Genomic DNA, 13,495 nt, shown 5'->3' with positions numbered 1-13,495 from the left:
GGTACACTACCCTCGTACATAAGCAGTGAGCAGATTGTCGAATGTTGGTTGATACATACCTAGTATCCTTTTAAATATTAATTGACGGTCGGACCATGACCCCATCTCCAATTCCATATGCCGTTCTTTATGTTAACTATTTGTCTTAATAATAAAAACGATGTGTAATCCACGTTCTTATTGTTTGGTGACATGCGCATTTTCGCTCGTATAAAATCGCAAGCGTGGTGAGAGAAGCCTAATTATACCCAGCATCCGTCAATACGAACTGATATCGTATTCTCTGCATGCATCCGTTGTCCTGGATCTCTTACTGATATCTTAGTGATCTAATCGGATATTTATCCTGCCGTCACCGAGATGACGTTGGAATTTGGGGTCCTAATCCCTGCATCTGAAAACGGATAGCAGACAATTGATGTGGGCCATCACTCATGAATTCGGTCGGGGCTGGACAAAAAGCCAATCTATCATCAATTGCCTGCGCCAACCATGGCTCCTTGATTGTCTCTGCTACCCATTGCGGACAGATCTAACTGCTCACCTTCGCTTGTTTCTCGAATTCCATAACGATAAAAAGATCCCTTCTTCAAACCCGATATATATAGCGGCCAGTCATCGACCTTATACGAGACCCTGATTCTCTTCTCAAGTTTCCACGATTAGCAACCCTCTGAACTGTCGCATTGCCTGTTCACGGCCATTTGGCATAGCATAGCATCTCTCACAACTCGAAAATACCTCTCAAACCGATCGGCATCGGCCTACAACTTGCCCATCATGCAGTTCGCATACCCTCCTCGAAAGAACTCCAACTCACCCCCATTTGGGCGACGCTCGGGGAAAATACCACCGATTCTGCGACGACTTCGCAAACGAACCATTCTTCTAGGTTTTATGGGAATAGCTGGGCTTCTTTATCTTCTCTTCGGGTCGAAGAGCGGCTCACCTTACCACGAGCATGTGCCATCAGGAAACCCTCCAGTCGTCGTCGTTACGGTCTCCGATTATTCAGAGTACAGCACTTCGTATTTGGAATCTATTCGAAACAATCGAGAGCAGTATGCCAAAAGACACGGTAAGGCTATCACAGGCCCTAGATCTGCAGATGGGAACTAATATCTGGCTGCAGGATATGAAGCTATGGTTGTGAAAGTTAGCGACTACAACACGGGTGAATCTCCCAAGTCCTGGGCCAGAATCATGGCAATGCGCCATGCGCTCTCGAAATACCCCGATGCCACATATATATGGTTCCTCGAGCAGAACGCCTTCATCATGGAGCTAGACAAGACATTGGAGGAGCATGTGATGGCACCAGCGACGCTAGAGAGCCTCATGATCAGGGATTGGTCTGTCGTGCCTCCGGACAGCATCATCAAAACGTTTTCCCACCTCAAGGGCCAAGACGTGAACCTCGTCATCAGCCAGGACGAAGTTGGACTGGTCACTAATAGTTACGTCCTCAGGAATGGCGATTGGGCAAAGTTCTTTATCGAAACATGGATGGACCCTCTATACCAGAGCTACAACTTTGAAAAGGCTGAGCGTCACGCTCTTGTAAGTTCAACCGATTACACTGACAGAGAGTCTGAGACTAATATTTCCGCAGGAACACATCGTTCAGTGGCACCCAACCATTCTCTCCAAGCTCGCCCTCATTCCTCAACGCACAATTGCATCGTACGGCCGTAACAAGGAGGGCAATGCCTTTAGGGAGGGCGACTTTGTGGCGCTCATGGTCGACTGCACGGTTACGGGCCAAGCATCGTGCGACAAGTTGTCACATATTTACCAGCAGCAGTTGAGAAAAAAGTTCGGTAACGAGGTCGCTTAGAAGAGGAAACGAGCATCATGACATGACATAGGCATTTGAGCACAGGTCATTGGGCGTTTTGTGATATACTCGGAGGGGGCTTGCTTATAGGATTGGAGAAGGGAAAAGGCCAATCGGTTATTTACTTGGCGTTTGTTGGTCATTTACCGGCTGCATTTAACTATATGGTGAAACTGAGCATCTATACTATATCGTCAACTCGGTTGTATGAGGATATGTTGAGAAAAGTGATGATGGAACAACGAGCATCAGTTCATACATTTGTGATTCTGGCTTCGGCGAGCTTAGCCGAAGAATCTTAGCGCTTTCGTATTCTAATTCTAGAAGTTGCCGCCGCAGTTGATCACCGGAAAGGAGCTGGGACCTTTCTTCAGGATGAGCAAGGATGATACTGTCGCAAAGCTTGCCTCTCTTCGGCAAATGTGTTTGATGGAGTTGAATAGTTCCAGCAAGCAGGTTGTTAGTTTAAAGTCTGTATATCTTGTTGACCAATCGCTTTGATTGTGAATGCGAGTGCGAGTTTGTCTTTGAAGATCTCCTAGATCTCTTACACCGGAAGCCGAGAGATATTCGGATCCTTGTTTGGTCATTCTGATCGATTATCCTTTGGAGTCTACCCCGGCACTTGTTGATGAAACGCTCCGCGCCCGTCCGATCGTCCGACTAAACTCTAGCTAACCCGACTCAGTTCATCATGAATTGCCATGTTAAACATGGGGGTTGTACAGACAAACGAACTCTTATCACAGCAGAGAGCTGCATTGCGGCGGGTTTTTTGGCCCAAACAGGGTAGTTGATCACATATATTGATATACAGATTATACTCTAAACGAGACAGACACACATCACCAGATAGAAAAAAGTGCTTCAAAGCAGGCAACTCGTCATGTACAATTACGGCGTCGAGACAGGGATATCCCCCAATGGAGGGTCGCTCGCCTCGGCCCACGATCCGTTTCCAGTGGACGCGTTCGAGTTCGAGCACTATAACTTTAGGGGTTACACGTACTATACTAGGTCCCCGCGGAGGCCGGTACCCCCCTGGGCATGTGATGGTGGGTGAGGTGCCGAGACGGGATGCGCTAAGAAATAATCAAGTAGTCGCTATGCCCCGCGATATTAACGACGTCAAGCTTCCTTGAGCTTGGGTTTTATTTAAACCTCGAGCAAACCTCCCTTTTCCAAAAAAAAAAGTTATTCAGTTTGTCTTCTCATTGTTGTTTGTGTCTCTTGTTTCAAATCATTAAAAACTGAATAATGGCTTCTCCTCCTCATATTGGGAGTCTCTCCCGTCTTCCCGCCAACTTGCGCGGTAGTATTGAGTCTGTCAAGCGTGGTGGACATAATGTGTCTTGGCCTTTGCTAAACCTCGATCTGTAAGTCATGATGCCACTTTCAATGCATCACCATGATGCGCCTTCAGGTTTCAACCAAACAATTGGCGTCGCAAACACTAACCATTTCACTATTATAGATTGCGCAACGTCCTTCTCTTCCTCTTCTTTTGGCGATGGTCCCGTCGCGCATTCTGGCAGCTCAGAGGTCGCGGTATCATCGGCTCCGTCGTCGAGCTATACACCAACATCCGTCGCATCCTCTACGGTTACTTCCTTCGAGCCCCCGGCGTACGAGGCAAGGTCCAGCAACAAGTCAACGAATCCTTGGTTAAGCTATCCGATAAGCTGGTTCCCAAAGACCAGATCCGTTATCTCACCCTGCCAAAGGAGGGATTCTCCCATGATGTCGTGCGCTCCGAGCTCGAGAACCTCGCCAACATGGACCACACGCGCTGGGAGGACGGTTATGTCTCTGGTGCTGTGTACCACGGAGAGGATGAACTGCTGGCTCTGCAGACTGAGGCGTATGGAAAGTTCACTGTTGCCAATCCCATCCATCCCGATGTCTTCCCTGGTGTGCGCAAGATGGAGGCCGAAGTTGTGAGCATGGTTCTGAGCATGTTCCACGCCCCTCCTGGAGCTGCTGGTACATCTACCAGTGGAGGAACCGATAGTATCCTCATGGCTTGTCTGGCTGCTCGTCAAAAGGCTTATGCTGAGCGTGGAGTAACTGAGCCCGAGATGTAAGTCAAGCTCAAGCCTCGTGCCACTAAGCGTCAATACTGACCATTCATGATAGGATTCTCCCCGAGACCGGCCACACTGCTTTCCGTAAGGCTGCTGAGTACTTCAAGATCAAGCTTCACCTCGTCGCATGCCCAGCTCCCGAGTACCAGGTTGACGTCAACGCTGTTCGACGTCTGATCAACCCCAACACGGTCATACTGGTCGGCTCTGCTCCCAACTTCCCCCACGGTATCATCGACGACATCTCTGCTCTGTCCAAGCTCGCCCTTCGCAAGAACATCTGGCTCCACGTCGACTGCTGTCTGGGTTCTTTCTTGGTTCCCTTCCTCGAGCGTGCTGGTTTCGAAACTCTGCTCTTTGATTTCCGACTGAAGGGTGTTTCCAGCATCAGCTGTGATACCCACAAGTACGGTTTTGCGCCCAAGGGTAACTCGACTGTCCTCTACCGAACCGCCGAGCACCGAAAGTTCCAGTACTTTGTCTCCCCTGATTGGTCTGGTGGTGTCTACGCTTCTCCCGGTATGGCTGGTTCTCGACCTGGTGCCCTCATTGCTGGTTGCTGGGCTAGTTTGATGACTATGGGTGAGTCCGGTTACATCGATTCCTGCACCAAGATCGTGGGAACTGCCAAGAAGATCGCCGAAGCTATTCAGACCACCCCGGCATTGGGTGGCGAGCTTGAGATCATGGGAAAGCCGCTTGTCTCGGTTGTTGCTTTCACAGCTCGCAATCTCAACGTCTACGATATTGCCGACGGTATGGGTACCAAGGGATGGCACCTCAACGCTCTTCAGAGCCCTCCTGCTATCCACGTCGCTGTCACTCTACCCATCACCAAGGTCTGGGAGAAGCTCATCACCGATCTCGAAGCCGTCGTCGAGGAGGAGCGTGAGAAGGAGCGTGTCCGTCTGGTTGAGGGCAAGGGAACACATGGTAAGGCCATGGGTGACGCCTCAGCGTTGTACGGTGTTGCTGGCTCTTTGCCCAACAAGAGTGTCGTTGTCGATCTGGCGAGTGGATTCTTAGATCTGTTGTACAAGGCGTAAATGTTTTCTGGGGAATTAAACGGAGATGGAGGCGCAGTGGCCGTTGGGGACTGCATTTTTGTTTACTGGAGCAGGCGTTGGCGTTCTAACCACGATAGGACGCTTATCATGTATTGACACCTGCAATACATACCATATCGGCGCTGTGAGAGGATTATCGTTGCTATAGTTATTTGATGTTCAGAATCGAATCGAAAGATAAACATGTCCAGGTGCCAATCATGGTTGTGAGGCAAATGGCAAATTCCAGATCGTGATCTGGTACAGCAGACGTCTCCAGGTTATGACGAATGGGATAAAGTGTTCCTGACTAGTTTATACCTGTTCCTAGCCTGCGTAACGCGGCTAACGTGTCAAAATGTTTCTCAAATGGCAGCCTCTCCCAGACCGCAACTCTCTCTTTGCATATCCTGTGATGCTCGGTAATCGCGTTGAAACACGCCAATGTCAACCGTTGGATACAATGGAGATCGTGGGTCTCTTTTCTTTCGTCTTAGTACTGATGTAAACGTCAAACACTTGTTCATCAGTGATTCAACATGTCCAAATTACAAAACTCTTTGGTTGGTCAGAACATCTGCCGAGCCTTGGGAGGGATCTCACTCGCATCATATGCATCCCCTATGTCATATCTGGTTTCCATGTTCCACTCGCCATCATCTTGCTTTGACTCTTTTTCTTTCTAGTAGCCGTTTGTGTTTCATGTTGCAGTTTGTCGGGTCTACATACATACACACAATTTTTAAAAAATCGAGAAATCATATGCTGCTTTTTTGTTTCGCCTCTCTCGCCTCTTGGGTTCAGTTATCCAATGACAGTTTTTGCGGGATAAGGGAAGTTTTATGCGTGTCCCAATTGGAAAAGAGCTGTTGTCCTGGGTCGATCACCTCGTGAACATTGCGGCCCAATGAAGAGGGGGAGCGTGGTTCTTTAGGAAGAAGGGTCCTTTGGTGTGGTGGGTTGGGTGAGTGACTTGAGAGTGATGGGTAAGCGTTCTGGCATATGGAGGGGAAAATCAGGGTTTTTTTTTGAGTTGTGACATGTTTACTCTCCAAAGTTCGATATCGTGGAAAATTCTACGAGCTATAAGTCCTACAGTTAATTGTTTATTAATATCAGCTAAAAGCTGTGGGTTTCATACCAAGTTAATTCCTGTATCTGTATACCATAAATAGTTGAATATCGCCTCTTGATAATACCATGGGACCGTTATAGTTGCACCAGAGATAGAAGCATGTATGTCATAATCGGGGAAAGCCTGACGCCAACATGCAGGGATCTATCAAGCTGCAACTTGTGCCCTCATGAAATGCTAGAATGCTTCTTTCAGCTTCGCCCGACCAAGCAACGCAGCGTAACGCAGCCTGCACCACGATCACTTCCTATCTTGTCACCATCACCGTGAGACCCTTACTCGTGGTGTCTTCTCTCCTACGGTACCAGCGGGCCTCAGGTCTGCTGCGTAACCCATTTACTCCATTCTGTAGCATGGCGATCCCTGTCGTGTTGCGGTCAGAGATGGTCCTTTTTTGTGTCATGTTCAAGTTTCTATTCTGTCGTAGTCTGATAATTTAGTTTGTTGCTTAAAGGTTGTTATCCGTTTCTGTCACGTATAAGCCCCGACATTTCGTCCCTGCTTTACTCAGCTCAGCTCACCTCCTCATTCTTCTTATCACTTACTGCACTTCTTTTTATCACTTGTGTCTTGTTGATGAATCTGCACTTGTTGCTTTTTATCTACTTGTTTTCTTGATACCCTTTCTTTTCCGCCTGCTCCTTCTTCACCTTCTTCCTCTGTTACCAACTTTGCATTATCCCTCCTCTTTTTCTGTCTATTACATGCTGTGTTCTTCCTCTCATTGAACAAAAGTGAGCTACCGCCGTGTGAGGTTACCATGCTTGCTGGATCATCGCCGTCTCCGATCTCCGCATTAAATATGAATGGAGGAACGTCTGCTGGGAGGGTGCACAAGGCGGAGACAGGCAGTATTCAAATACCCCAGAGAAAGACTGCCCCCAAAGATGATGAATCCTTTACTTCCGGCTCAACTTCTTCGACTGATAGCCATATGAAGAAGCGACTCAGCGTGGACATGTCTAAAGAACAGGTTGAAGATTTGGTGCGGAAGTTGACGATTGATGAGATGAACAAGAAATGGATTGATGAGATCTTTGAGAAAGTCAAGTCTGAGCGTAAGTTGACCGCTTTCTATGATTTTGGTGGCATTTGATTAACTAGGTCTGCAGTTGTCGAAGAACATTCACCAGCAAACAGCACACCCTCTTCCTCAGAACCTCCCAGTCCCATGTCAAAACCTATCAAACCCACTCCTTCTCAACAGTCGACTCCTCAAGAACCTGTTCGAGAACCTACTCGGGAGCCTACTCAGACACCTGCTCGGATACCTGCTCGAGAGAACACAAAGAAACCTGAGCCAGAGACTTCTTCATCCGAGTCCAGAAGCAAACCCAATGATCCCGTATCATCCAACCGCAACTCCCTCGGTATCAATGATAACCCTTCAACATCCTTTGTATCCGACTCTCCCTCGTCCAACCACTACAACAACCAGCAGCAGCAGTATCCATCACGACCAAAGTCAGTTCCGCTACCACCCCAACCTGCCACCTCGAAAGCCCGACCTTCTGTACGATTCTCAAATTCCCCCATCATCTTGAATGAAGAGCCTGAGCCTGAGCCTCGACACACGGCGCCGCCGCGTCCTGCATCACGGTCAGCGATCCCTTCTGATCCAGCAAAACAGGGTCCCGCACTATCCGCAGTAGACCTGAAATGGGGACGGCTATTTGATGTCAGAGGCGATCCCACTCCCAGACTTGGCCAGGTTCTCCGAGGGATTGCCAACTATTTGGTATGTTATCTCGATACCATAGTTCTATCGCTCGAAGCTGACTCGATGCAGATTGTCGAATACAGTCCTCGCAACTCACTAGTCGTCACGCCGGAAAAGCTCAAAGTATTCTACCACGAATACAAGCTCGACACAGAGACGTTCCCTTTCCAGCGTATGTACAAGCTCTAGTCACAGATACAGCTCATCTAACAAAACAGAAATCTTTGACTGTCGACCACACGGAGCTCTAGACAACCTCGAAACTCTGTATCAACATCTACGATGTGAGAACCATCTTGTTCAGAGACGGCCAGGCGGCATGCCTCACATCCCATCCCTCACTCCAGCCGGTTTCGAGCGTTGGATGACTTGTCAAATCCAAGCGTTTCCTGAGCAGGAGGCCAGGCGATTGAATCTCATCATGGCTGATCTTCCCATCATTGCCGACGGTTCTTTCGAAGACGGCAAGCCTGAACGACTACCGAAGCAGCTTTCTCGACATCTTCTTCCGGCGGCTCGTAATCGCGAGATAAACGATGTCGTGGTCGATGCCATCACTGGGTGGATCAAGCGTACCGAGGAGAATGAGTCTGATCTCAGACGGACTTCGTCCGAAGATGTTTATAAGTCTGCGCCAAAGGACGACAAGGGAGGACGGTACAGGTCTGACGACTACCGGGATCGGGATCGGGATACCAAATATCGACGAGGTTCCAAGGACAACCACAAGCCACCGTTATCTCGATCCGCCTTCGTTCCCCGCGTCAACTCAGACAGCATCGTCCGTCCTAAAGACTCCTCTCCCATACCCTCCGGTTCGAGTCACAGATCCAGAAGTCCTATCATGTCCAACCGCTACCGCCACTCCAACTCATCGATTGAAGGCGGTGCTAGCACGGCTGACAACTACGACTTGCCTTCCCCCAGCCATCGGAACGGCGGCAGTCGACGCAACCGGGATAAAGAGTATCGATACTCCTCCTCAGGTCGCGATTCAAAGCCGCCCCTGGAATCAATCCCTCGGACGTTACCTCGTAGAGATGGTGACCGTGACCGACGCTCAAGCTTGATCTTGGAAGAGACGGGCAAGGATCCGAATGGGATGACTTATGATGAATACATGCGCTTGAATCCACGACCGATGCGTAATGCTGTTGTGGATGATGGAGGACATTATCGAACCCCTTACTCTAGCGGAAGCGATGAACGAGCCCGTTGATATATTTTCTTCTATTTCATCAGCAACATATTTTTCTTTATCATCTTTGGAAGGTATTTTTCTTTGTAAAAGTCTTGGAGTTATGGTGGGAGGATCAGCTCTTGACACTTTTTTTCTCTTTCTTTGTAATCTTCTTTGTCAAGAACTTCACGATTTAACGCGACAAAATTGACGAAAATACACAACTTCTTTTTCTTTACAGATACAACAAGTCCATTCTTACAGGGTGTTCTGGTAGCGTACGATGATCGCTTGATGTGGAACCTGGGGGGAGGCTCTAGCTAGTCTTTCACATGAAATACAACTACCACGTTCGTTGCACGTTGCTTTTGTACTCTGTCCCTCCAATGATCGTTTCAGAAGAGAATGTGTTTACTACGTTTTACAGCCACGTGGTCTGGCAGAACACAACTCATTCGTGATCAACATGTGTTTGTGAAAGAGAACATTGACGTTGATTGTATGTTACGGATCTAGGGAACCTATGTCGTGCCTCTGGGGAACGGTTCCTGAAAACCCATGTGCTATGAACTGGGTTGTTCGTTAACGCGCGGGGACGCGGTACCAGGGTATTCACGGATAGCATTGTTTGCATTGAAATGATGGAGATTGATCAACAACACGGTCAGGGATGTTATATTGAGCATAGGGCTCGCTTAGAGGATCCACGTCAACGTTGGGTCGATGCTAATTTGCGAACACAAAGACAGTCTATCAATTGATGCTATCTGATCTGGAAAACTCATATATCCCCTTTTATTGTCATGCCTGCTATCATGAATTGTCGAACAGTACAACAAAGAGTTCGACTTAAACAATGCGAAGAAACCAAAACTGTGTTGGTTTCAGTAGATACCGTGCCATTAAAATGTTGAATACTAGACATTGTTGCCAAAAGTGAAGAAACGATCGCTATGCCGCAATGCACCAGTTTTATGCAAAAGAGAGAGAAAGAGAAACACAAACGTGCTTGCTTCCGAAAAAGGGTATCTGGTTGGTGGATTGCAGTGGTTGTAATCAAAGGTAGCATTACGAAGTTGAGACGGTAAGAATATATGTGACCTGTCATTACTTTGGCTGAATAATGACGATGAATTGAGAACGAATCGAATAGAAAAAGAATAAGCGAAACGTCGTAAAGCGTTAAGGCGTGAGCGCGCAATTATAGTGAGAGATTAAGTACGTCGTGAGTCGTTTAAGCGTTGAGCATTGCTGCTGTTTTGTCCGAAAAAGAAAGTCGATGTCATGCTGGTGATCCAGGATATGGCGAACCGAGACTGGATAAACTGGCGATACTGGAGCGGTTGACACGTTTTCGTTTGAGGGCTTGGTAATCTTTCTTGAAGGAGGATATGCATCTTTGGAGTTCTTTGTCGGGGTGTGCGGGCATTTGAATCTCGACAGCCTTGAGACAAATGCGAAGATACTGGAGTTCATCATCATTCTCGCGCAACTCTTGCTCGCTGTTGAATGTTAGAATGGTCGACGAGATGGATGAAAGGCAGACTTACAGATGAGAAATACGGTTCTGAAGGAAGATTATGCGTTGAGCAGCACGCTCGGCGCGCTCAATGAGAAGGCCTTGGATATGCTGTAGAATTGTTAGTAATTGGCTGGGTAGAAGTGAAAATTTCGACATACATCAGACTCTTCTTGACGGGCCTTGAGGTTTTCAACGAGTTGAGACATCTCCTCGTTGAGTTGTGTGACTTCTTGGATGACCTTCTTCGCCTGCACTACCGTCATTCCTAGGTTGGCGGGCGGTTCAGGCTCTGGTGTCGGTTCTGGTACTGGATCCCTTCTAATAGATGCACCCAGATCTGAGAAGCGTGTCTTAAAGGCCGATCCTGGGGTACCGAAGATGGAATCACCGGGGCTGTACATGTCCAGACTCACAGGCCGTCGGATGTTTGGCCGGGGTGACGGTGTTGATGGCACGGAGAATGAGACAGTCTTCTTAAGCATCTTTGTCCCTTCCAGTTGATCCAGTTGCGCGGTAAGAATGTCGACGCCGCTATCGTCGAGAAGATCATCTTCGCCAGTGGTAAGCTCGTGGGCGAGCTGACTCAATCTTTGCGCCAAAACGTCGCGACTGTTGCGCGGTCGGTTACTCCGGCGCACAGAAGGAGAGGAATTTCGGGATGAGTCGTTTATTGAGGATAATCTCGAATGTCCAGACTGCTCTCTCTTATGAGGGCTCACACGGCCGGTGGAGAATCCGAGACTGGAAGCCACACTCGGGCTAGACAATAACGAGGGAGTCCTCAGACCTGGAATGTCTTGGTCGTCGTGGTATCGGTCTCGAAATTCATTGCGGTAATTGCTGTCGATGGTTCCATATGAGAAATATCCGGGCGTTGTGGCGTTGGAGGATGGACTTGAAGATAGATGGTGTTTGCGATCGGGCGTTGTGAAGATGTACTGGGGATCCGAGACTGAGGACGCAGCGTCGGCCTCTACTGCAGCAAGTGCGGCAGCAGGATCTTCGTCAATGGAAGCGAGATCCATGATATTGTGTTGATTGTATTGTTTTGTTGATGTTTATGCCTCGATTGGTGGTAGTATTTGAGACTTGGGCTTGGGGTAAGCGACGATGGGTAAGTATAAGGTAGTACAGAAACAGACGCGCGCAAAGCAACACACAATGATAGACAGGTACACACACAAAAGACAAAGCTCCAAGACCTTTTTACGCGCTCTTAACTTAAGAGAAGCGAGGCTCGTCTTTAGAACCCGCCTAAAATAAATGAGCACCACCTCAACCTCGACCGACGTGTTCAAGAGTGGAGCAGGAAGTGATCCCAGCTTCACCGACTCCCCTGGGAAAAGCTGGCCACGTCCACCAACCAGCAGAGCAGAGATGAAAAATTAAAGGGCCCCGCGTGGGCCACAACGCAGGGAGGAGCCAGGAAGCCAGGAGCCAGCCTGACTGACCTGGCGCTATCCAGGGCCTGTCGAAGGTAGAAGGAAAAAGGGGGGCGGAAGGAAGGAGAACCGAAATAATTCAATTCTCGCCAAATGTGTATGTAAAGTCAATAATAAAATTACCGGTTTGGAAGCCACCAAAACTCCCGTTGCTCTTTCAACATTGACGCCGGCCGTTTCTTGTTGGATTTTTTATCCGATAAAGGCAACATAAGCCATATCTTATCTGCTACAACCTCTATTAGGGCCTTCCTTCCCGTCGAGGGCGGGGAAACTCAATGAATGGACGACAATCAACGGGAAGGGACACAAAAACAGACCCGTATTTAATCCGAACCAATTAAATAACATCAAATGCAATATACGTCATGCTTCGATGCGCTTCCCGATGCCATGCCTTGCCCTTCTCTTAGACGCCCAACTTCATGTACGATTGAGTTGTTCACTCACTCTCTACGTAGTGGACTACGTACTGCTGAGTTGGTCCAAAAATGAGGCGTTTTTTGTCTTTGTTGCTGGGCAGCCATGTTGCCTTGCCTTTGTCTCTGAGGCAAGCAAGACACAGTTGGTTCTGTCCAGTCACAGTCACGTGAATGAGTGAATTGATCGAGTCATCCATCCATTTGGGTATTCCGAAAGTCGGATGACAGCGCATAGCACTGGGGCTTGGGCAGAATCGAGTGAGGGCTTTTGAGCCTCGATCATTTCCTTGAAACTGGCAAAGCTATGTATGAGTTGGAGTACAGCTATGAATACTCTGCTTGATCAATTTGTGCGCTGTCTTTAAATTAATGGCACATGACTGAGTCTGTACCTGAATGTCTCACCACGTCGTACATGCTATCTAAGTGCTTGCATGAACTCACGATATTGACAATGGCTTACACTCACCCATATACTAACAACCATAACCATAACATGACTTGATATTATCGTCAACTTACTACACAGCTAGTCCGTGTCCTCGATGGCGTGCCTGTGCTGAGGTGTGGGGTATCTAGTCAACTTGTACAAAAGGGTCATCTCTCCATACCAAGTTGGGTTCAAAAGTCTGGGGAACCTTTCTGTTTGCTGCAGACGACTTGGCCGAGATCAGGAGAGACTGCAGTAAATCGAGATTCTAGCCGTGTGCCGAGTCTTCTTTTGGGCAGGTTGGGTAGGAGCTATACAATGCAACAAAGACACTCGTGATCACAATTTACACCAATGTTGGATCAGATTGACGTAGGTTTACTGTCCATCACATTCATCAACGCTTTCGTAGGTGGAATAAGCAGGTTTGTCACAGCAAATAATGGCGTTATGCATTGTAAACCCAATCTAGGCCGAGGTCTATTGCCCTTGACTGTGAGAAACATTTCCTCAACCCTACCCGCAAAGACTATGGGAATAGCGAGCGGTATGTAAAGTTACTTCCGTGGTCTGACATTCCATGCCGACCAAATCTTGTCCCGAGCTGAGAAATCCGTGCCCCGACATTGGAGCTCGGAGACCGGCGGTGATGAGGGGAACCATGACAGGCTTAAACT

At 48.2% G+C, this 13,495-nt stretch overlaps 5 protein-coding genes across 5 annotated transcripts; 3 read left to right on the top strand and 2 right to left on the bottom strand.

The window, feature by feature from the left end:
* Window positions 1–780: 780 nt before the first annotated feature.
* Window positions 781–1,837, top strand: FGSG_04412 (uncharacterized protein; the record flags this gene model as incomplete). The annotated part of the gene is made up of 3 exons (XM_011322892.1): window positions 781–1,078; window positions 1,133–1,560; window positions 1,613–1,837. 3 exons carry the CDS (start codon window positions 781–783, stop codon window positions 1,835–1,837), a joined length of 951 nt encoding a protein of 316 aa, XP_011321194.1.
* A 1,257-nt stretch (window positions 1,838–3,094) lies between these two features.
* On the top strand, window positions 3,095–4,967 carry FGSG_04413 (uncharacterized protein; the record flags this gene model as incomplete). The annotated part of the gene is made up of 3 exons (XM_011322891.1): window positions 3,095–3,213; window positions 3,312–3,917; window positions 3,974–4,967. 3 exons carry the CDS (start codon window positions 3,095–3,097, stop codon window positions 4,965–4,967), a joined length of 1,719 nt encoding a protein of 572 aa, XP_011321193.1.
* Window positions 4,968–6,011: 1,044 nt separating this feature from the next.
* FGSG_12260 (uncharacterized protein) lies at window positions 6,012–6,864 on the bottom strand (the record flags this gene model as incomplete). The annotated part of the gene is made up of 4 exons (XM_011322890.1): window positions 6,012–6,050; window positions 6,109–6,225; window positions 6,362–6,465; window positions 6,648–6,864. 4 exons carry the CDS (start codon window positions 6,862–6,864, stop codon window positions 6,012–6,014), a joined length of 477 nt encoding a protein of 158 aa, XP_011321192.1.
* A 40-nt stretch (window positions 6,865–6,904) lies between these two features.
* On the top strand, window positions 6,905–8,892 carry FGSG_04414 (uncharacterized protein; the record flags this gene model as incomplete). The annotated part of the gene is made up of 6 exons (XM_011322889.1): window positions 6,905–7,160; window positions 7,215–7,615; window positions 7,733–7,840; window positions 7,892–7,994; window positions 8,074–8,637; window positions 8,750–8,892. 6 exons carry the CDS (start codon window positions 6,905–6,907, stop codon window positions 8,890–8,892), a joined length of 1,575 nt encoding a protein of 524 aa, XP_011321191.1.
* A 1,392-nt stretch (window positions 8,893–10,284) lies between these two features.
* On the bottom strand, window positions 10,285–11,549 carry FGSG_04415 (uncharacterized protein; the record flags this gene model as incomplete). Its single annotated transcript, XM_011322888.1, has 3 exons — window positions 10,285–10,504; window positions 10,553–10,632; window positions 10,683–11,549. 3 exons carry the CDS (start codon window positions 11,547–11,549, stop codon window positions 10,285–10,287), a joined length of 1,167 nt encoding a protein of 388 aa, XP_011321190.1.
* Between the last annotated feature and the right edge of the window lie 1,946 nt (window positions 11,550–13,495).

Source organism: Fusarium graminearum, chromosome 2 (genome assembly GCF_000240135.3).
Source record: "Fusarium graminearum PH-1 chromosome 2, whole genome shotgun sequence".
Classification (NCBI taxonomy): Eukaryota; Fungi; Ascomycota; class Sordariomycetes; order Hypocreales; family Nectriaceae; genus Fusarium; species Fusarium graminearum.
Note: the sequence above shows the minus strand (reverse complement) of the source record. Positions and strands in the feature narration are given on the sequence as shown.